This window comes from Petaurus breviceps, unplaced genomic scaffold (genome assembly GCF_028583685.1).
Source record: "Petaurus breviceps papuanus isolate PSGF00001 unplaced genomic scaffold, PetGlider_PUasm1.0 419, whole genome shotgun sequence".
In the NCBI taxonomy this organism is placed as follows: Eukaryota; Metazoa; Chordata; class Mammalia; order Diprotodontia; family Petauridae; genus Petaurus; species Petaurus breviceps.
This window is the reverse complement of record NW_027186324.1, coordinates 10,564,598-10,588,917: the sequence shown is the minus strand read 5'-3', so window position 1 is coordinate 10,588,917 and position 24,320 is coordinate 10,564,598. Positions and strand designations below refer to the sequence as shown.

At 39.9% G+C, this 24,320-nt stretch overlaps 1 protein-coding gene across 1 annotated transcript in view; it reads right to left on the bottom strand.

Annotated features, from left to right (window-relative positions):
* The window catches only part of NHS (NHS actin remodeling regulator), a 485,191-nt gene that overhangs the window by 6,025 nt on the left and 454,846 nt on the right, over positions 1–24,320 (bottom strand). Inside the window, exons 4-7 of the mRNA XM_069100705.1 lie at positions 8,899–8,961; positions 6,695–6,887; positions 4,012–4,143; positions 2–2,968 (exon numbers count right to left, since the gene is read on the bottom strand). Coding sequence (XP_068956806.1) covers positions 2–2,968; positions 4,012–4,143; positions 6,695–6,887; positions 8,899–8,961 — 3,355 coding nt within the window. The remainder of the gene's footprint in view (position 1; positions 2,969–4,011; positions 4,144–6,694; positions 6,888–8,898; positions 8,962–24,320) is intronic.

Below are 24,320 nucleotides of genomic sequence, written 5' to 3'. Positions count from 1 at the left end.
CCTTTCAGTGAAACCTCATCTGTACTTCCTCGTGTCTCCTCTGCCCTTCGGTCATCAGAGGCACTTTTGGTAGAAATACCTGATGCAATATCACTTTCCTGCTCAGAACGCTTCTCACTGAGTGAATTTGCAGTTGTTAGTTCTGATTCATAGCAACTATGCCCAGGCACTTTGTCATGGTGGTGGCTCATAACAAGGTGATGCTTAAGCTGGCTATCCATGTCTGTTGCTACTCTGGTTGGTGAATCAGACAGACACAGGGATGAGGTTTCGTCCCCACTTTTACCTTGTGCAATGTTCTCTCCATCTACAGAGAGTGCCTTCTGTAGCTGCTCGGTATTGCCATCTTGCCCAGTCCCTTGAGCTGTTATTTTACCATTAGAACCTTTCTGAAGTCCTTCTACAAGTACATCACAGTTTTTCCCTGGTACATATTCTGGAAAAGGTTCCCTAGCTATTGACATTTGGTCCTTTGTGGCTTTAGTCTCTAGAAGATTGTTACTGGCTGATGGGACAGTTTCTTGATCACAATGATTCTTCACATTGAAAACTGAATTTTTTTCTAAATGCATTTTATCATGGCCCATTTCTACTGGAGATGAGTCAATAAAGGACAAAATGATGTCTTCTGTGGAATACTGGTGTGATATTGATTTCTTAGCTATGTGCGACCTTGTTTTGCTTGGAGACAAGGCAGCCACTGTGATAGTAGATTCCTGTAAGTAAGGTAGTTCTGTATTATCATTGTCTTTTTGTTTAACTTCATCAGACTTATTAACTGACCTAAGGTTAACAGATTTCAGGACCGTAGGTGTAATCGCAAGGGATGGGGAGGGAGTAGAGTTTAGTGTTTCTCCTGCCAAATTCTGCTTACAATGAGTAAATGCATGCAATGGATGTCTGTTGTGATAGGGTTTGTTCAAGACATTATGAAGAGCACTTAGGTCAAGATGGGTAGGAGGTATAATCGGAAGTTCCAGGTCTTTACTTAAAGACATAGTTCCATCTTTTGGAGAGGGATGTTGAAGGGAGGATTTCCTTTCTGGGACTTTTGGCTTTCTCTTACTACCTCCAGGAGACAATGGTCCAGAGAAGAAAGCTGTGGGGAAAGAAGATGTTGGTGTTTCAGACTGGCTTGAGTAGCCACTTGATGGTGATGCTAAGCCAGCCAGCTTCTCTGGTGATGCTAATTTAAACTCGTTGTCAACAGAAGGAAGGGATGGCGTAGTAGCTCTGGATTCTGACTGGGATGTTTGTGATTCAGAGCTCTCTGGTGATTTGATGCATTCAATGACTGTGGTACCTGTAGCAGTGCTCGAATTGGATAAAGACCTATAAGGATCATTTGTTTTCAAGTCATTTAGGAGCCAGAGATCTGCATAGTGAGTTGATTCAGCACCTTCGTCTTTGAATGATGGAATATCTGCAGTGTCCAAATGAGATTCCTTGATTCCGTGGTCACTTGGGTTCATCCAGGAATGTTCTTGTTTGCTGGGTAAACCAACACTTTCCATTCGAGAAGGTGTGTGAGAGAACTCAAGAGGCAACTTCATTTCCCTGGGGCCGTGAGGCAGGTGCTGCCCACTGCTTATCTTTGGCTCTTTCTTCTCAGGAACATCTGCACTTCCCTCAGACTTCCTCAACGATGAACTGCGTTTGGGTGGCGCTGGCTTTGCCTTTGGTTTCTTGAACGAGAGGCTCGGCCTTCCATGTCTCCTGTGATCTAGGTAGTCCTGCCAGGTACAGTCGGAGAAGGTGGGAGGGACACCGGTGCCCTGGCCACTCTCCGGGCCTGTGGCTGCATAGTGGCACGTATAACTCTTATTACCTTTGAGGCCACAGTCAAAGTGCATGGAGGTATAATATCCCTCCGTATCCACTGAAAAATGAGAGCTAGTGTCTGCTTTGTCAGATGGCGATTTTTCCAGAAAACTATCATAAGTGGCCATACTCGTGAAACTTGGGCAGCCCAAGCTGTCAGACTTGGGATGCTCAGGGCTGAAATCCTGGCGGCATGACGCATCATGATGGTGGTGCAGGCAGTTCCATTCACTGTCGCTCGTGTTACTGTTGTTGGGGTCATCTAGCAGGTCTGCAACAGTGGACGTGAAGGAGCTTGCCCGGTGGCCCCTCACTTTATCCATGTGGTCAGCATAGCTTTCTGTCACAAAGACGCTGGCGTCTTCATTGACATTAGGGGCTGTGTTCAATGACAACTCCGAGTCACAGTGTGAAGAGCCGGTCAGTGGAGGGGAAGCAGCAGGGGGGATGGTTTCTGATGTCTGTGAGGGGCACGTGGAGCTGCTCCCGCTCCAGTTGCCACTGGATGACTGGTGGTCGTCCTTCTGATCCATGTGGCTGCTAAGGAGAACTCCGGCTGTAGAAATGGAGTGGATGGGGCTCCCAAAGGTATCTGAATTGGATGATATTTCACAGCTGCCAGAATCCGCCATCCTTGACAATCTGGACCTCCCTCTTTCGTCTAGCTTGTGCTGGGGGCTGTGGAGGTGTTGAGAGCAGGTTAATCCCAATGGCGGCTGGTGCTCCTGTGAACCTTGGCTGCTCGTGGCATCCGGGTCCGTATTTGGTATCCTGTCCTGGTTGTCCATAAAAGACTCCTCTTCATAGGCTGAGGTTTTAGCACCAATGCTGTGCTCAGCGTCGCTGCCTCTCGCGCCCTCCCGGGGAAGACTCCGTGACCGAGTGCGGCTGCTTGGCGCGGTAGCGAACACGGCGTTGCCGTTGTCTGCCAACGCCGAAATGTTGCCAGCAGAGTGAGAAAGGGAAGCCGCGATGCTCTGGCCTCTCTGAGCTCTGATTCTCCTTCTGGACGGAGCAGCGATGAGGACTTCCTCAGTCTGGCATTCCGAGTCCCTGGTCCCCGACCTCCTATTCATGTTACTGGAGAAGTCGGGATTTGCGTGCACAATCACATTCCGCTCCCTGGCCACCGGCGACTCATCAGAATCTAGGGCGCATGGAGAGCACAGTGAGACACTTCAGACATCTGCAGACCAATGACTTTTCTTTGAGCAGCCCCCACAATTTTATTATTGTATTAGAGCCGTGGGACCCCCTTCTGAAATGAAACTCCCCCCCATTATTGAATAAATCACTGAAATTTGAGCCCAACAATCTTTATGTAACTATGTTTTATTTTCCTCAAAATAATTCTGTACATAAAATTATGTGAAAGATTCAAATTCCTCATGGAAAATGTAAAAATTTACTCCTAGGAAAATCTTAGTTTTTAAATCCTTTATGAACTTTTCCTTTCTCATTCCACATCCTTTTGTATGATAGCCAGTGTCACTTTAAAAAATTTTTTAAGTGAAATATATTTTATCAGGTCTATCATATGACCCATCTTCACTTCATCCTCTCAGTTGATCTGAGCTTCCCAAATTCTGCTTATTAGCAAGTCAGAGCCACAGGATTCAAAGGCAGATAAACATGTACAGAACTAAAATTCGATTTCTCAGTAAATGATCTCTTAATAAAAGAAACAAGAGGAAGAGACACTAAATGAACTGAGCAGATAAGGTAGAAAGCATCAACGTTAATGCTTAAGAGAATTTCTAAAGTACAGTTAGATATTATGTTTATTTGATAGTTTATTTTCTACAAGTAGTCTCATACCCCATCTGAAGATACTCAATTTATAAGAAAAAAAGTTTACTGAATCTAGTTATTTTTAATACTATGACTTTAACAAAAGCAGCTTTTAAAACGTGAACTGATTAGATTTAAGTGGTGAGAAATGAACATGTGTATTTATTTCACTCAGCAAAACCTCACCTCCACGATCAAAGCCTAGGGCTCATGTGAATAATGTAGTACGGTTTCAGTGATATAAAAAACAAGAAAACAACATGATCATTGCCAAACTCTACAACCACAAAAACGTTAGCATTCCCTGAAGAAACTACTGGAAAGAAGACCGCCACCTCATATCTCATCAATTGAAGGCAGTTATAATGGTCACCACGAGCATATTGCTTGATACTACACCTATTTCTTGCTGCACTCTTCTGGGGATGCCAGAGATGGTTTTCCGCCTCCTCAGTTTTCGTCTCCGCTGTAGTACAGATTGTGAATGAACAAGAGAGCAGCGTATACTGGCCTCTCTGTCAAAGCCAACTCCTGCAACCCACAAACAGGTCTCATTAGTTAGCCTTTAGAATTGCTAAACAAATTTTCATTTGGTTGAAACACAGTGATATTTATTGATTGCAAGTAAGTGAAGACTTTGGATTAAGGCTGTGGGCAAATAGAAGGGAGCCCTTATTTAGCTCATATTTAAATTGCACTGCAGTACATTAAGCTTTACTTCTAAATGCAGCTCTCCCCAGCAGCTCACACTGCCAAAAGTTACAGAACCCAAAAAGGAAAATAGAACAAAAGTAAGGAAAACTAAACGAGGAGGGAGGGAAGGAGTTTAGAAGGGAGAGAATAAATGAATTCTTAAAAGCTCAGCACCTTTAATTACTGCCATTTATTGCTCTGTTTCTTTACTCTCTGATGCTGACACCTTTTCAGAGAATAGCAGTAGCCAAGATGTTAACCTGGATCAGTTCAGCTACCATATCCTGACCCATTTTTTCACTAAAAGAGCCTTTGTGAAACTGTTTTCTTTTCCCTTTCCCTCATCCCCTACAATGACATTGGGAGGAAAATCAGCAGTCTGGGGAATTTTGTGAACAAATAAATTCCCCCTGTTTTATTTTCATTTTTCTAAATTGACAGGTTTTTTTCTGTCTGGGTTTTGATATCTAATAAATATTAATAGTTATAATGCAGAAAAAAATAGAGAACTTATAAAGATTCTGTCTTCTCTACCAAATATAAAACTGGGTTCCAGAGTTGGGAAGGTACACTTACTAAAACTTGAATACCAAAAGTAAATATCATATGTGTCTGTCTATTTTAGGTTCTATCCAAATTAGAAAGGTAGAGATGGAGACCGAAATTCTGTCAGCAGGGCATGTACCATGGGTTTTCCAAAGTGTTTTTGGCCATTGATAGCCATAATATTGTGGATCAGAATTGAGTCACCTAAACTGATAAGTTGTACTCAAGGCTGGAAGCACAGCAGGATGTCAGCCTGATCTCTTGTTCTCACTTCAGATACTGTTTGCATTATATACTGAAGTAGTAGCAATATCAGGGCTGCCAACAGTGTCTGCTTAGAGCTCAATTTGAAGAATCCTTTGTAATACAACAGTGGGAATCATAGATTTGGAGCTAGAAAGGACCTTGAAGGTCATTAGGATCTATCCCTTTATTTTTTAAATGAGGACCTGAGGCCCCGAGAATTCAAATGACTTGGCCAGGGTCACTGACGGTCCTGACTCTAGATCCAGCATTGTAGAAAGTGATTTATACAAAGTTGCAGGATATTAATGATATTTTCCTTTCAAAAACCCAAAGAAAAATAAAAGCCCTTTCTTGTTAACCCCCTATGCTCATTTTAAAATTGTAGAAAACATAATTGTACACATACATATTTTTACATTATGCAATCATGTAAATCATTCAAAAATTACTTTCTTGTAATCAGTAGTTTTACTTTAATGAAGAACAAAAAGAAGTCATACTTCCATTCATTCATGGAGGCTGATGATTCTATCAGTTCAGAAGTTCTAAAAGCTGTAAGTTAGTGTAAGAGGGCACTGTGGTGATATTTTTCAGCAGCTAAAATCCCCTGAAAAATCCCATTAAGGTTACTGAAAAGTGGCTAAGTGCACATTCTTGGGAGCATTCCTTTTCCTCAAGGCTGTGCAGGAGGAATAGATAGATCATCATGAAAACTAGTTCAGAGAGAGAAAGAGAAAGAAGTGGGATTGGGGGAAGAAATGGCTTGTCTCAGGGCATCATGCCTTCACTCCCACTTAGTTACATGCCACCAGAACAAAAATACAGCTTCTTGGCGTGCTTTATTATACCTTAAAACTGAACCATCAGTAAAATTAAAAAGGAAGGGGAAACATGGAAAGGGGTGTTTGTTTTCTGAATTGGAAGGTTTGAGTATTTAAAAAACTTTCCACTCAGATCATCATATTCAACTCTGGGTTTAAAACTGTCACTAAAGAACTCCCAAAAGACTTTTGTTTGAGTCAACCTGACATTCAGAAAGGGAAAAGGGAAAGTAAAAGAAAAAAAGGATTTGGGGTTTTGGAAAAGAATTCAACCTTCACATACAACATACAAAAATCTTTACAGGAAATCCAATGCAGTATTCTGTAAGGGTCTCCAAAAGAAAGCAAATGTAATCCTACCTTTATCTGGACCACATGAAAACAGATTTTATGGGGAGGTCTATATCACCATTACTTGCAAAGTGGGTGTTTGTTCCTTTTAACTTTCTGTGCTACACACGATTAGCCACTGCAAGTTTTCTCAATTATTTCAGTCAGCTTAAGGCCAAAGAGCTATTTGGTGATGTTCCTCCCCACCCTTGCAACACCCCCCCCCAGGAACAAATGACACATTGTAAGAATATACACTGATATTAGATCATATGAAAAAAATGTCCTATTAAGCATCTTCTGGCTTATAATGTTAAAGCTGCAAATCTAATTTTAATACTGCATCAGGGTTCTCATCAGTTAGTTACTAACTGCAGCCCAAGTTTAGATCATGTTCACTGCAAAATATTCCTGAATTAAGTAAAAGCAATATAAGAGAACTGTACCAGTGACATTGATGGGGATAATGCAGGAAGAAATCACTTGGGCATCTTGTTTCATTTTCTCCTCCGGAGTTGGGAGAGGTAATGCTTTGCTCCAATTGGTTTGTTTATCCAGTGTTGAAGGGATGTTGTGGATTGGATTTTTTGGCCTCTGTCCTAACATGACATCTGTATCCTCGTCCTCTGGGGGATGGGACTGTAAATGGATACATTTTAAATCATTTAAATTTACATATAATCAGACATTACAAAATATTCCATCATTTCAGTAATACCAAGAAACATAAAACACAATGATTAGCTTTCAGGAGAAAGAGAAGGACGAAGAAGAGAGATTATGAGATATGTCACAAAGATTTGTAGTATTAGTTCAATAGTCAGTTAAGAAACATGAAAAGAAAAATAAATTTCCTAAACAGACATGCTTTTTAGAGCAGATTAAAGTTTCAAGAAAGTATCAGAAGGTGAAAATATGCAGCCCAAAGAACCAAAGCTTCAAATGAAAAGGTGAAATTCCAACCCAATTAATTACACATTCTATGTTTTGGATTTAGTTTAGGGAATTGAATATTAGAAAGATGGTCATAAATGAGTATTCAGAATTATTGATGTATCCAGACAGACTAGGGCCCAAAGCTAAGTGGATATTAAGTGCCTGTGCAAAAGGTTTACAATGTAGGCTAGAAAATCTAGGGTTGGGCTGGGATTCTAAGAAAACACTATCAGAGTAAACAGGCCACAAATCCAAGAGGTCAGATTAAACACTGACTTAATTTAATAATAAGAGTACAATTTGGGCTAATAACCTCAAAAATTAACATGATCTTGGGATTGTGAACGTCACTCAGTAAGATGTATAAATAAGACTTTTTGTCTACTAGAGTAGAAAGTATAATGTTATTGGGGGGAAATATTCAAATGTGTTTCTGTGTCAAATTGAGAAGAAAAATAAAACACTTCCAGCTTGGTCTCTTACAGCTTTCAATATTTTCTGTGCAAGTGGCCACTAGAAGTTCTGCATGAGGCAATTTTCTATCTAATTTATACATTACAACTGCTTTAGGGTTAGGTTCACAAGGCCAGCTTACTAAGGCTACTTGTCTTTGGCTGATTGTTTTCATAATTGTGTCTCATTTTATTTTTGAGAGGGAGATATAATAAAATAAATACATTTTCCCCTCCTCTCCTTTCTAAGGTACAGCATTAATAACAGCCCATTCAGTATCAGAATGGAAGGATTTTTCTTTTTTTTTGTCAGACTGCTTCCTTACACATGTATTAGAGAGTTTGTATCTTGATAAACTAACATTTCTTAAGCCCACAAAAACGTTAAAGGTCATAGTCCAAAGTCACTTCTGTAAACTAACTCCAAGTGCTTGCTTGCCTTGTCAGAGGTTTCTGCAAAGACCCGTAACACACACTAGAGGGTATTTCCCCCCTTTAAGGAAAGAAAAAAGTTGTCTTCATGTACATGTTAGTGAAACATTTGCAACCTTCTTTCTCTCCAGAGCTTTTCTGCAGATTCCCAGCAATGTGAATAGCTCAAATAAACTTCAAGCATAAAAGACTGTTTCCTAGGTTACTTCCAAAAAGAAAAAAAAAAAAAGGTTGTTGTATGTTAAAAAAAAAAAAAAAAAAAAAAAAAAGTTTTTTTATTTTAAAAAAAAAAAAAAAACAAGCCCAAACACAGAGACCACATTTTGCTGCTGGTTCCTTCCTTGAATAACAATGGACTACAGGAACAAAGGAAGAATTGGGACCTGGCTACACGCTCTAACTCTTGCCAAAAGTCCTTTTTATGTAGCAGTGACAGGAACAACTGGCCAGGGAATCCTTTTGTTCAGATTTCATTTTGATTGGAGCAGTTAAACTCCTTCAGGTCTGATAAGCATAGGTCAAGTCAAAACTTTATTTCCTCATAAACTGTAATATCTAAAGGCAGCATCAAATCATGGCTTATCCTGGGCCAGTCCCTTACATCTACTCAGAAAAGAATGAAAAAAGTAATTCAAGTCTCTTTCCTCCACTTTATTTATCCTTAGTAAGGACAGCATCACTTTTTATTTTTGGATTGACAACACTGTTGCAGACACTTAGTTAAGATTTTGCAAGAAAGTTAAAAGGAGAGAAGTAAGAGTTAAAGTGTCAAGCTGATAGGAAGGTGGTGAATAAGACAAGGCTATGAAGGAATGCAGGGTGTCCAATACCTTTCTACTCCAAGGGGTCATGTGGCAACACTCAGTGGGAGAGGACGAGCGGGTGCTGTGAAACTATAAACACGGAATTTAAGAAAAAAATAAAGGAAAAGTTTAAGAACATACGTTAACATAAAGTACCTCTGGTTAAGCCAAGTGTATGACATTAAGGAATGGATCCACTACTATGAGAACTTTTTAGTGAGAACTATTCATTAAATGTCTTCACCTTACACCTGAGAAATGTTGCATACATTCCAAAATATAAAAAAGCAAAATTTTCCAAATGCATGTTAATTTGATAATTTTAAAAAGACTGAGTCATTTCTCCGATTCCCTGAATGTTTTTATTTTGGGGATTATTTGGTCAATGATTTTTGTATATAGCTTGCTCAGAATCCATCTATTTCATAGACTATATTTAAAGAATAATCTGTTAACTGGATTCCCCTTTTCAGAGGTTACAGGTAACATGGAACTGAAGTTCTTTAATACCACACTAGCTTAGTTTTGCATTTTATTATGACACCTACCATTACAATAAGGCAAGGAAAACATCATTAGGGCAAGAGATTGATTCAATATCCCTGGAGATTACAGATATCTCATAATCTCAGTTATTCTATCTTAGTATTTAAAACTGGAAGAGATGTACCCAAGCTCCTCATTTTATAGATAAGAAAAATGAAATTCACAGAGTGAAGTGAGCTGTCCAATATCACATAGGTAGTGAATAGAGCTGAGATTTTAACCCAGGTGTGCTGACTCAAATCCAATGGTTCTTCCCACTCTACTAAGGCACCTCATTGTAAATACAAGTTTAACAAAAACACGAACACAACAATCACACTTTTCTAAAGTCTTTAAAAGCAACACTAGTGATCTATAGTAGATCATGCTGAGCTTTTTAGAACTTGAGGCAGAACTATGCTGCTGTTAGATATCTCAAGGCTTAATTCCTCTCACATTCTCAAAATTCTAACTGACGGAGCTGGCTCAGTAATCATTAAAAACAAAGCAAATCCATTAAATCTGATTTAGTCTCTGGATCAGATTTAAGTCATCTTCTACAATATATGGTTTTCCAACAGGTCAAAGTATGTCTTGTCTCCAATCTCATATCTCCAATGACCTATTAGACACCTGAAACTGGATGTTTAGTAAACATCTTAAAACTCAATATGTCCAAAACAGAACTCATTATTTCCCCCTTAAATCTTCCTACCTTCCCTATTGCTATAGAGGGCATCCTCCCATTCCCTCAGGCTTGAAACCTGAAAGTAACCCTGGAATTCTCACTATGTCTCACTCTCCAGCTGTTAGCTATTGCCAAGGCTTGTAGATTTCAACCTTTGCAACATCTGTCAGATATGTTCTCGTCTCTCCTCTGATAATGCCACCAGTCTAGTGATGCCCTCATCACCTTACTCCTGGACTACTGCAATAACCTGTGGTGGATCTGTTTACCTCAAGTCTCTCCCTATTCAAATCTACCTTCCATTCAGTCACTAAAGTGATTTTCCTAAAGTGAAGACTCAGTCATTTCACACACACACACACACACACACACACACAGAGTCAGTAAACTACAGTACCTCCTGCAGTATCAAATACAAAGCCCTTTATAACCTAGCCCCCTCTTACCTTTCCAGTCTTCTTTTAAAAAAAGTTTATTTTCTCCCTAATTTGCATTTTAAAAATTTTAACATTTTAAAAGAAATTTTGAGTTCCAAAATCTCTCCTAAAAGCCTCTTCCATGAGTCAGTAAGTAATCCAATATAGGTTATACATGTGCAATCATATAAAACATTTCCATATTATTAATTTGTACAAGAAGATTCAAACAAAAAAAAAGTGAAAAATAGCATGCTTCAGTCTATATTCAGACAACATCAGTTCTTTCTCTGGAGGCAGATAGCATGTTTCATCATGAGTCCTTTGGATCTTTGTCTTGGATCATTGTATTACTGAGAATTGCTAAGTCATTCACAGTTCTTCATCATACAATATTGCTGTTACTATGTACAATGTTCTCCTGGTTCTGCTCACTTCACTTTAATCAGTTCATGCAAGTATTTCCAGGTTTTCTGAAATCATCCTGCCTGTCATTTCTTTTTTTATCCTAGAATTTACTTATTTTTTTTAGTTTTCAACATCATTTCCACAAGATTTTGAGTTCCAAATTTTTTCCACATCTCTCCCCTACCCCTCACCCCAAGATGGCATGCATACTGATTACCTCTTCCCCCTGTTTTCTCTCCTTTCTATCTCCCCACCTCTTACTTTCTTGTAGGGCAAGATGGATTTCTATACCCCATTGCCTATACCTTATTTCCTTGTTGAATGTAAAAATAATTTTTTAACATTTGTTTTTAAAACTTTGAGTTCCTGGGGGTGGCTAGGTGGCCCAGTAACAGAGCACCGACCCTGGAATCAGGAGGACCTGAGTTCACCTCAGGCACTTAACACTAACTAGTCATGTGACCTTGGGCAAGTCGCTTTACCCCAATTGCCTTACCTTTCCCCCTCCAAAAAGAAAAAAAAAACTTTTAGTTCCAAATTCTCTCCCTTCTTCCCTTCTCACCTACCCCCATTGAGAAGACAAGCAATTCAATACAGGTTATACATGTGTAGTTATGCAAAACATTTCCATAGTAGTCATATGGTGAAAGACTATATTTCCTTCCATCCTATCCTGTCCCCCATTTATTCCATCTTCTCCTTTGACCCTGTCTCTTTTCAAAAGTATTTGCTTCCAACTACCCCTCCCCCAATCTGGCCTCCCTTCTGTCATCTCCCCCATCTTATCTCCTTCCCCACTACTTTCTTGTAGGGTAAGATACACAATTGAGTGTGTATGTTATCTCCTCCTTAAGCCAAATCCAATGAGAGTAAGGTTGACTCATTCCCTTTCACCTCCTTGCTTTTCTCCTCCACTGTAACAGCTTTATCTTGCCTCTTTTATGAGTAATTTATCCTATTTTCTCTCCTTTTCTCCTCCCAATATATTCATCTCTCATCCCTTCATATTCAACTCACCCTATGCCCTCTGTCTATATATACATATACATGTGTGTATATATGTATATATCTTCCCTTCAACTGTCTTAATACTGAGAAAAGTTTCATGAGTTACAAATACTGTCTTTCCATATAGAATGTAAACAGTTCAACTTTAATAAGTTCCTTATGATTTCTCTTTCCCTTGACTATTGTATTTGAAAGTCAAATTTTCTGTTCAGCTCTGGTCTTTTCATCAAGAATCCTTGAAAGTCCTCTATTTCATTTGAATGTCCATATTTTCCCCTGAAGTATTATACTCAGTTTTTCTGGGTAGGTGATTCTTGATTTTAATCCTAGCTCCTTTGACCTCTGGAATATCATATGAAGTCCTTAGATCCCTTAATGTTGAAGCTTCTAGAGCTTGTGTTATCCTGATTGTGTTTCCACATTACTCAAATGGTTTCTTTCTGACTGCTTGTAATATTTTCACCTTAACCTGGAAACTCTGGAATTTGGCTACAATGTTCCTAGGAGCTTTTTTTTTTGGAACTTTTTCACATGGCGATTGGTGATTTCTTTCAATTTCTCTTTTACCCTCTGGTTCTAGAATATCAGGACAGTTTTCCTTGATAATTTCTTGAAAGATGATGTCTAGGCTCTTTTTTGATCATGGCTTTCAGGTAGTCCAATAATTTTAAAAGTATCTCTCCTGGATCTATTTTTTCCAGGTCAATGGTTTTTTTGAATGAGATATTTCATATTGTTTTCTATTTTTTCATTCTTTTGCATCTGTTTTAGAATATCTTGATTTCTCATAAAGTCATTAGCTTCCATTTGTTCCATTATAATTTTGAAAGAATTAGTTTCTTCATTGGCTTTTTGGACCTCTTTTGCCATTTGAGTTAGTATATTTTTAAGGTGTTATTTTCTTCAGGTTTTTTGGGGATCTTCTTTAGCAAGATGTTGACTCATTTTTCATGATTTTCTTGCATCACTCATTTTTCTTCCCAATTTTTCCTCTACTCTTACTTGATTTTCAAAATCCTTTTTGAGCTCCTCTATGGCTTGTGACCAATTCATTTTTTTTTTTGAGGCTTATGATGTAGGAACTTTGACTTTGTTGTCTTCTTCTGATTGTATGTTTTGTTCTTTGTCACCAAAGAAAAATTCTATAGTCTGATTTTTTTCTTCTGTTTTCTCATTTTCCCAGCCAATTACTTGACTTTTGATCTCTTTGCCAAGGTAGGACTCTGCTTCCAGAGTAGAGAGTAGCTGCTTTCAGAGCTACTTCTAGGCACCTGCAAATTTTAAGTTCTTCTAAGGTGATATGATCAAAGGAGAAGTGTTTCCTCCTCTCCTGGCTTGTGATCTAGTCTGAAAATGATGACAAGCATCTTTTCTGCCTCAGAACTGTGAGGATTTTCTCTCCACAGCTGCCACAAGCTCTGCCATGCCAGTGCTCCTCTTGACCCCAGGACCACCACCCCAGACTGAGACCCAGATCTAAGCAGGGCAAAGCAAGAGACTCATGCCTCAGTGCCAGCAAAGAAATCCCTGCAATTGCCCTCTGATCATTTGCTTGGTTCCCCCCACCATCTGTGGGCCTGGAGCTTCCAAAGCAGATGCTGCTGCTGCTGCTGCCACCTCCACCTCCACCACCCTGGAACTGGGGCTGGACCATACTCTTCTCTCACCCAGTTCCAAAAGAGTTTCCCCACTGACCTTCTACTTTGTCTTTGGTGTTTGTGGGTTGAGAAGTCTGGAAACCACCACAGCTGCCAGTGATTCAGTCCCCTTAGGCCTGTTCTGACCCAGTATGTACTGGCATGGCCTATGTGGGACTGTGCTCTGCTCCCAGCCCAATGCAATAGATCCTTCCTGTCAGCTTGCCAGGCTGTCTTCAGCTGGAGATGTGTTTCACTCTTTCATTTTGTGGGTTCTATAGCTCTAAAATTGGTTTAGTCATTTTTTACAGGTATTTGGAGGTAATTGGGGAAAGAGCCCAAGCAAGTCCTTGCCTTTACTCCACCATCTTACCTTTCCAGTCTTCTTACACCTTACCCCCTAACTTTTATTCTTTAATTCAGTGACACTGGCCTCCTGGCTGTTCCATGAACAAGACACTCCATCTCTCAGCTTTGGTCATTTTCTCTGGTTGTCTCCCATGTCTGGAATGCTCTCCCTCCTCTGGTCTACCCATTGCCCTCCCTGGCCTCCTTTTAAGTTCCAGCTAAAATCCCATCTTTTATTGGAAACCTTCCTTCAACCCTTTTTAATCTAATACCTTCCCTCTGTTAATTATTTCCTATTTATCCTATCTGTAGTTTGCATTGTTTGCATGTTATCTCTCCCATTAGATTGTAAACTCCTTGAGGGCAGGTGTTGTCTTTTGCATCTTTTTGTATTCCCAGTACTTAGCACAGTGTCTGGAACATAGCAGACATTTTTTTTTATAAAGCAATTGGGGTTAAGTAACTTGCTCAAGGTTACACGACCAGTTATTATTTCTGGGTGTGGTGCTGAGTATCTGAGCCCGGATTTGATCCAGGTCATCCCGACACTGGAGCTGGTGCTCTGACTCGCTGAGCCACCTGGCTGCCCCTTCATAGCAGACATTTAATAAATATTTATTAATTGATTGCCTATACTAGGTTACTCGCTGTTTTCAGCATCTGCCTCACACTTTTTGGTTTCCATGACTGTCATTCTATTCCTTCTGTCTGGGATATTATCCTTTCCCTATTCTCCCCCTTCCTTTCCACCTCCCTCTCCTACCTCCCTACCATATTGGTCAACTCAATTATCAACTCCATAAAATCTTCCCTCATTCTTTGGTCTTGTCTTCCCTCCATCCATCCAGTTTGGTCGTTACCTTTTCCAACATGACCCACAAAGCATGTTGTTTGAATCACTTATACCTTTAGCTTTGTATTAAAATTGAATGGGCGTGTTATCACACTATCATTGATTTATAGCTAAAAAAGAAGGAACATCAAAGGCCAACAAATCCATTTTCCAGATCAGAAAACTGAGATCCACAGAGGTCTGGTGAATTGTCCTGGATCACACAGGTAGTAAGTTGCAAACTATGATTGACTCTGGACAGCTAGGAGGCACAGTGGATAGAGTGCTGGGCCTGCAATGAGGAAGACTCATCTCCTTGAGTTCAAATCTGGCCTCGGAAATGTAGTGACTGTGTGACCCCTGCCTTCTGTAAGATGAGCTGGAGAAGGAAATGGCAAACCATTCCAGATAAGAAAGCCTCAAATGAGTCCATGAAGAGTCGGACACGACTGAAAAATGACTAACGACAGATTTCTGTCTCAATCCTACACTCTTCCAACATACTAGATTATGGTCATGTACTATATAGCAATATTCAGACAGATGGATAGATAAATAAATATATGCAAAACTAGAATTAGGGGAAAGACTGGCTTATTTACAGCTTTCATATCCTCCCTAGGCCTTTTCTTTCCCAGTCCAAACACATGAGTTTCTCCAACTTACTTTCATATAACATGGAATAAAGGTTCTTAACTATCCTGGATGCTTTCTTCTCTGGGCCCTCCAGTTTATCAGTGTCATTCTTCAGTTGTGGTAGGACATAATTTTCTTGTAGTGATCTGACTAGGACAGAATACAAGAGGACCGCTAATGCCTTATTCCCCAAAGTTGTGCATCCCATACGTATCTTTCTTTATGCCATAGTGCTAGTACTAAAAAGTTATATGTTAATAAAAAGTTTGCAAATCAAATTATGAATTTAATGAAATACTATTATGAATTCTTTTGCAGAATAAAAAAAGATTCTTGTGTAATGTTAACAATCATCCCTCTATTTATATTTTGTAAAATCCATGTTTTCACAAATTGAGCTTGTCTAAAATAAGGTCCATACAATATGCATTTTGTAATCCTCTACCAGGTAGGGACCATGTCTTCTCAAATTTACCTGTGTGTGCATGTTAAATTCATTACTATGAATGCCAAGAGACTGACTAAATTATTTTACTGAACAGTATAAAATACAGATCTGTGTCATTTTTAAGCTCAGAAAGTTTAAGTATATCCCTTTTACTTCTAAGAGAAGATACAAACTTCTCTGTATGATAATTAAAGCCCTTTATAATCTGGTTCTGGGGCAGGTAGGTGATTTAGTGGATAAAACACTGGGCCTGGAGTCAGGAAGACCTGAGTTCAAATGTAGCCTCAGGACATTACTGGCTGTGTGACACTGGGCAAGTCACTGAACCCTATTTGCCTCAGTTTATTCATCTGTAAAATGAATTGGAGAAGCAAATGGAAAACTACTCCGGTCCCTTTGGTAAGAAAATCCCAAATGGGATCACAGAGAATTGGACATGACTGAAATGACTGAACAACAACATAATCTGACTCTATCTGCCTTTCCAGACTTTTTCCATATTATTCCCTGTGACATGCTCAATTTTCATTACAACTAGACTATTTGCTCTTCCTGGTACACAACATTCTATCTCCCATATCTAGACCATGCTGAGAATGTATCCCTTCTTTACCCCTACCACTTAGAGTCCCTAGCTTCCTTCAAAGCTTGGAGTAAGCACTATTTCCAGATCCCCCAAGGTTGCGAGTACTATTACAAATGACTTTGGAATCACTTAGAATATAGTTTGTATTTACTTCTCTGTTTACAGGTAACATCCTCCCAACAGAATGTAAGCTTCCTAAAAACAGCGGCTGTAACTGTTTTGTCTCCCCAGAACCTAGCATGGCACCTGTCGAATGAATGATTTGAATCAACTAAGCCAATAACTAGCTAGGGCTTGGAAATCTTTTGGCAGTTTCTAATTCAGTTTTTCTACAAGAGGCATTTGCGTTGGGGCAGCAAGAAATGGACCCGTAGTCGGGAATTACTGAATTCATTGCATATGTATAATGCTACCTGTGTGACCAAAGGCAAGCCAAACACTCAACTATGTATGTTTCCAGGATGACATCCCTTGCTATGTGCTCTTCATGTGTTATTGATGGTAGGAACTGTCTTACTTCTGTATTAGTGTCCCCATCACATAGCATAATGCTTGACATATGGCAAGTGTATAATACATGCTTTCCATTCATTCATTAAATAGCATCTTTTTTTTAGTTAAGAAAAGTTATTTTGCTTCCATACTCAACCATTAATATAATAAATACACATCAATTATTCATTTTTGGCTCAAAAAATGTTACCTTGTTTTTAAAAATCTGTATTCTGGGAAACTCCCATCTGACAGTTTACAAATGGACTCTGCATATTGGCTTTAATAGGACCTTTCCTTTCATTGTTCTTAATAGAGTTCTCTTTCACATAATTGGTTCAAGATTCCATGATTTTGCCATTTTGGTTACCCCTCCAATGACATAGCTTGCATTTCTTCCATGCCTTAGGAGATGAACTCATCAGCTGGCCAAAAACTCATCAACTGGTGGCCAACTCTCTGTTGATGAACTTCTCTAAACTTGGGCAATGGACACACATTGGTTTAAAGCACTAAAACATTGGTTCCATATTCAGGATCTTTCTGATCTAGTAGAACCTGATAGAATTTAAACTGTACTCATGAAGAACTGGAGAAACCAGAATCCGTGTCATGATAATCCATCGGAAAAGGACCTGATTAAAAATTCGACATTCTCCTCTCATATGCTAGTCACTAATCCTGTCTTTTGTTTGCTTCTCTTGCCCCTTCTTGCTTTCTGCTGGTAGGGAAAATGGGATTGCAGGGTGCACATATTTTATTCACTTACTGTCACTTCCATGGGAATGGAGATAGTTTTTCTTTTCCTGGTCTGTTTCAGTTCCAGAAGAATAGAAATGAAACATGAGTGAATGAAGAAGTATTAAGAACTTAATGTAGGCAAAGCACTATTCTAAGTACTGGGATAGAAGAAGAAGAAGAAGACAGACATTCCCTATTTTCAAGAAGCTGACATTCTAATGGGGGAGGGGACAACACATAGAGCTACAAATCAAATGGAAAGGCTTCATGATCTTAGGGTATAGCAGTAAGGGATATAACAATGTACCTTTTTTAGTATCAGTTCCATTAATAAAACCATATTAGTTGGGGCAGCTAGGTGGCACAGTGAATAGAGCACCTGCCCTGGAGTCAGGAGGACCTGAGTTCAAATCCAGCCTCAGACACTTAACTAGCCATGTGACCTTGGGCAAGTCACTTAACCCCAACTGCCTTCCTTTCCCCCTCCAAAAAGCAAAATAAATAAAGAAAAGAAAAGAAAACCATATTAGATTCTGATACTGAAGCGTTTGAAAAGGCCTAGAACTGTGGAGGCGAGAATTTTGTTTTCTGAGGCTTCAATAGCATGCTGAGGAATTGGGGGCTTTGGCACTTACAGAGGCAGTTGCCAGGTTGCTTTCCTTCCACAAAGATTGCTTTCTTGCATTGTACATATAGTGGCTTTTCTGGGTGGGAAAGTGAGGGAGTCCTACTATTCTGAGAATTCTTGGGCTTACTCACTTATTAGTGGCAGGTGGTTAACTGATGGTCTTGGCTGTGGCAGCAATGATGAATCCCTTCTCTAGAAAGCTTGTCTTCCTGAAGATGCCTATGGTAGCCAAGCTTTAAGCAGAATCGCTTGGGAGAGGAGAGGTACTGCTATGCCTGAGGTCCTTGGGCTTCCCTGCATATTGGCACAGCATCTGTATAGGGTTTGCTCTCCTAGATATAAGGCCTGGACTAGAAGTCCATAGAATACTGGAATTATTATTATTTTGCTTTTTGGAGGGGGGAAGGCAGGACAATTGGGGTTAAGTGACTTGCCCCAAGGTCACATGGCAGGTAAGGGAATACTGGAATTTACAATACCTAAAAGCGCACCAACCTTTATGGACCAGATGAGACCAACCAAGCCCTGGAGAGGTGGAAATGAGCAGTTACTGATGTCCGCCCACCTATTCTCAGGTAGTTATCCTACATAAGGTATACATATGTTGTTAGTAAATCTGTAAAATACAGATGGTAGTGATAGAAGCCAGCAATCATGATCTCATCAGAGTGACTATGATAAGAGAATGGTAAATACAGAACTAATTTATGTAAAGGGAGAGATTTTTCTGTTTTCACAGAATTCTACCTCTCACTCACTTTTCCTCCCCAGATGTCAAAAGTGACAGCATTTACATAGCCCTTTAAAGTTTCCAAAGTGCTTTAAAACATGATCGCATTGGCGTCTTATGATAAACCTCTAAGGCGGGCACTACGGGTATTATTATCCTTGTTTTACAAATGAGAAAACCCAGGTTCACAAAAGCTATGTGACTTGTCCATGGTCACACAGTTACTAAATCAGAGGCAGCATTTGAACCCAGTCTTTGCTGAGTCTGGGACCAGCATCCTCACTAGGATTTAACACTACATCTCACTGAGTTACTGCTACTACCTTTTGGCAATAGCTTAACAAAGAAATGGAGAATACTGCTTTGGCAAAGGTCAAAATTGAATCAGGAAGAAACATTCTAGCTGGCACTCGTAAAAGTCTACCCCCCTCCTCTCTTCCTAGTCAGTCGTCTTCCCCCTTCACGGTCTATATTTCCAGAGGGGCTTGTGTAATAAATGGCAGTAAGGCATCATTCCCCTTAACTCTGTTCTGTCCTGACAAAATCTTACCTCAACTGCTCTCATTTCATTCTCTTCCCTTACTGGTCTGTTGCCCTCCATTGCCTTTCTCAGTGCCCGAGATATCAACCTTTGGTCAGTTTGATCCACCAGTGGACCAGCCAGACCCAAGTTACAGTCCCACTTCTTTCCAGGGTTCAGAATCTCAATTCTTCAATAATGGGTTTGTGATCACATTAGTTTGGATCCTGATGAACACTGTAACCCATATGTGATTTCTCAAATTGTACAATATAGTTCTTTCTTTATAACTTGAATTATTTCCCAATCCACAATAGGCCTTCATCTGATGATTCCAATACTTTGTGGGCTATAGTATTCAGGAACAATAGTCAGTAAATATAATTCTAAGTAAATAATAACTCATTGTTCTGCAGTAATATTTAACATTTGCTTCAAGGTTTTTAAAACACTTTCCCCAAAACAACCCCATCAGGTAGGTAGCCCAGGCATAAGGAGGCTCATTTCACAGAAGATCAAGCTGGAGCTCAGAGCGGGAATGTGAGCTACTCACAGCCACAGAGCTAGGAAGCATGAGAGTCAAAACCAATCTCAACAAGTCCTATGCACCAGGCTGCCTCTCACTTGACATATGTCACATTGCTTCTCCCAAAGTGAGAGAACTGCAATGAGATAAGAGTACTCTAGCTGGTAGTGAAGGAAAGTTATTTTTTAAACTTTATTTAAAAAAAATCATTGATCTCTTTTTAATGCTACCAACATGCAGGGGTCCATCTCCAGTAATCCAGATCTGTAACTTGACATTGAGCCCAAATGGCTATGGAGGAGAGAATGAGGCTGGTAATTCTGCATAGCCCTCCCTCACTCAAATCTAATCCATTTGCAAGTCCTGGCATCACCTTCCTGATGTCCACTTTGAGAGTGCAGGAATAAACAACAACCTGTGAGTAGTAGTAGCTGCCCCACTGGGGACCCAACTGGCCAGTTTCAGTTGGGCAACACAGCTCCCTCCCTCCCTCCCTCCCTTTGTTCCTTCCTTCCTTTCTTCCTCCCCTCTCTTCTTCCTTCTTTCTCTCCCTCTGTCCACACAAGGAATCATACCCTTACCTGTGGGTGCTCTGCTCTAAGGAATATAAATTTGGATCACTGAAACCTTACAAGATATCTTGGGATTTATGGGCTACATTTCTTTCTTAAGGACCATGCCTTGCTTTGTAACAGCAAGCCCGAGGGTCTTCTCCTCCCAGCTTGATGTTTTTTTCTTCTTCTAATTAAAGGGGCCATCCCTTGACTCACTTCTTAAAGAGGCCTATTCACTCAATGGGCATTACCTCACTCTAAGTAAGTATGTGAAAAGGCCTTAGCTTAAAAGGGCCAGGGTCTCCCATTGCATCCTGGGTCATCTCCAGTTATCCTGATGAATATCTGGTCACTGGACCCAGATGGCTCTGGAGGAGAAGGTGAGGCTGGTGACTCTGCCTAGTACTAAACTGCAAATCATGGCCTCACCTTCTTGATGGCATGGTCCTCTTCAAGAATGAAAGGGAAACAACGACCGGGGTCAGAGCCAAGATGGCGGAGTAAAAGCAGGAACTTGTATGACTCTAAACAAACTTTAGAGCTACAGAACCCACAATGCGACAGAGGGAAACAAGTCTCCCGCAGAAGGCAGCCTGGCAGGCCAACAGGGAGGGTTCTGCATGAGCTGCACAGTCCCAGACCAGGGTCGGCCCCAACCCATGGCACAGACTGGCCAGAGCAGACTTCAGGAGGGTGAACCACCAGCAGCTGTGGTGGTTTCCAGACTTCTCAACCCATAAACACCAAAGAGAAAGTAAAAGGTCTGTGGAACTCACTCCAACTCTGTAGGAACCAGGTGATGGAGGAGTCTGGTCTGGGCGCTGCCCCAGGGCAAGAAGTGGTGGAGGCCCAGCAACCTCCTGGCCTACAGATTGTAGGGGGAACAAGCAACCATTCTGAGGGTAACTGCTCTTGTTTTTACCTGCTTGGATCTGGATTGCGATCTTGGGTGGTGGTCCTGGGGTGTGTGACCAGTGTGCCAGAGCTTGGGGTGTCTGGAGAGAGGGCTCCCTCCTCATAGCTCTGACAACTGTGAAAAACCCAGTGACTTGGGACACAGCTCTCTCTCCATTCTGGAAGCAGAGTGCTACCCTGGCAAACAGCTCAAAAGTCAAGTAACTGGCTGGAAAGATGAGCAAGCAGAGGAAGTGCAATCAGACCATAGAATCCTTTTTTAGGGACAAAAAGGATCAAAACATGGAACCAGAAGAAGACAACAAAGGCAAAACTCCTGCTTCAAAAGCTTCCAAGAAAAATATGAACTGCTTACAGGTCATGGAGGAGCTCAAGAAGAATTCTGAAAATCAAGTAAGAGAAGTGGAGGAAAAATTGGGAAGAGAAATGAGAAAGATGCAAGAAAATCGTAAAAAGTGAGTCTGCTAAAGGAGACCCAAAAAATACTGAAGAAAATTACACCTTGAAATATAGACTAACTCAAATGTCAAAAGAGGCCCAAAAAGGAATGAGAAGAAGAATGCTTTAAAAAGCCAAATCGCCCTGATGGAAAGGGAATTTCAAAAACTCACTGAAGAGAATAATTCCTTCAAAATTAGACTGGAGCAAATGGAAGCTAATGACTTTGTGAGAAATCAAGATACTATAAAACAGATCCAAACAAATGAAAAAAATAGAAGGCAATGTGAAATATCTCATTGGAAAAATCACTGACCTGGAAAATAGACCCAGGAGAGATAATTTAAAAATTATTGGACTACCTGAAAGCCATGATCAAAAACAGAGCCTAGAAATCATCCTTCAAGAAATTGTCGAGGAAAATTGCCCTGATATTCTAGTACCAGAGGGCAAAATAGAAGTTGAAAGAGTTCACCAATCACCTCTTGAAAAAGATCCCCAAAAGAAAACTCCCAGGAATATATCATAGACAAATTCCAGAGTTCCCAGGTCAAGGAGAAAATATTACAAGCAGTCAGGAAGAAACAAGTTTAATATTGTGGAAACACAATTAGGATAACACAAGATCTAGCAGCTTCTATACTAAGGGAGGGAAGGACTTGGAATATAATATTCTGGAGGTCAAAGGAGCTAGGATTAAAATTAAGAATCACCTACCCAGCAAAACTGAGTATAATGCTTCAGGGGAAAATATGGTCATTCAATAAAATACAGGATTTTCAAGCATTCTAGATGAAAAAAACAGAGCTGAACAGAAAATTTGACTTTCAACTACAAGAAGCAAGAGAAGCATGAGAGGGTAAACAGGAAAAAGAAATCATAAGGAACTTATTAAAGTTGAACTATTTACATTCCTTCATGGAAAAACAATAACTGTAACTCAGGAGAGTTTTCTCAGTATAAGGATAGTTGAAGGGAATACATATATGTATATATACATACATATATATGTATAGGAGGGTATATGTGTATATAAATACATATGTGTATATATGTATACATAGACAGAGAGCACAGAATCAGTTAAATAGGAAGGGATCATATTTCAAAAATAAAATTAAGAGGTGAGAGAGGAATATAACGCGAGAAGGAGAAAGGGATAGATAGAATAGGGTAAATTATCTCAAATAAAAGAGGCAAGAGAAAACTGTTCCAATGAAGGTGAAGAGCAGGAAGGTAAAAGGGTCCACTTTATTCTCATTGAATTTGGCTTAAGGAGGGAATAACATACACACCCATTTGGGTATCTTACCCTACAGAAAAGTAAGGGGGAAGGGGAATAATAAGAGAGGGGAATGATAGAAGGGAGGGCAGATTGGGGGAGGTAGCTAGAAGCACACACTTTTGAAAAGGGACAGGGTCAAAGTAGAAAATAGAATAAGTGGAGGGTGGGACAGGATGGAGGGAAATATAGTTAGTCTTTCACAATATAACTACTATGGAAACATTTTGCGTAACTATACATGTACAACCTATATTGAATTGCTTATCTTCCCAGTGGAGGTGAGTGAGGAGGGAAGAAGGGAAAGAATATGGAAATTGAAGTTTTAAAAACAAATGTTAAAAATAGTATTTTTTACATGCCATTGGGAAATAAGATATATAGGCACTGGGGCATAGAAATCTGTCTTGCCCTACCAGAAAGTTAGAGGGGGATGGGGAGGATATAAGAGAGAACAGATTGGGGGAAGGGATATTCAGTAGGCTCACTATCTTGGGGTGGGGGGTTGGGGAAAGATGGGGAGAAGATTCGTAACTCAAAATCTTGTGGATCAATATAAAAAAAAATAGAGAAAAACTTTCAGAGGGAAAGTACCCAGAGTCAGACAGCAAAAGGAAGGAGCCTGGATTGAAATGCAGGACTGCAACTCTAATACTTTATGCAATATTGTGAACAACAATCATTTTTAAAATCCTAAAACAACAACGACAACAACCAGCATGCATCTGCTTGTTTTTGCACTCTCCATTTCCTCTTCTTTCTCTGGCTACATAGGAAAAACAATCTATCTATTTACCTACCTCCTGTCATATTTTACTTTCTTCTGGTTTTTATTTTCTATTCTAGTGGGCGACTTATTTTCATTTGAAACTATAAAAATGACATCTGTTTAAATGTTTGTACAAAAGTTGTCTGTCTCTCAGGAGGAAAGGCAAAATTCTAGCTTTTGTTTCTGATCTGATACATGACACTCAAGTATCTGGCTTTCAGAGTTAATTATTAATATCATCTTGCTAGTTATTATGAAAGATATTTAATAGAAAGTGGGAAGGACTCAGATCCTGAAACGAAGCCTTGTAAAGGGGAATTAT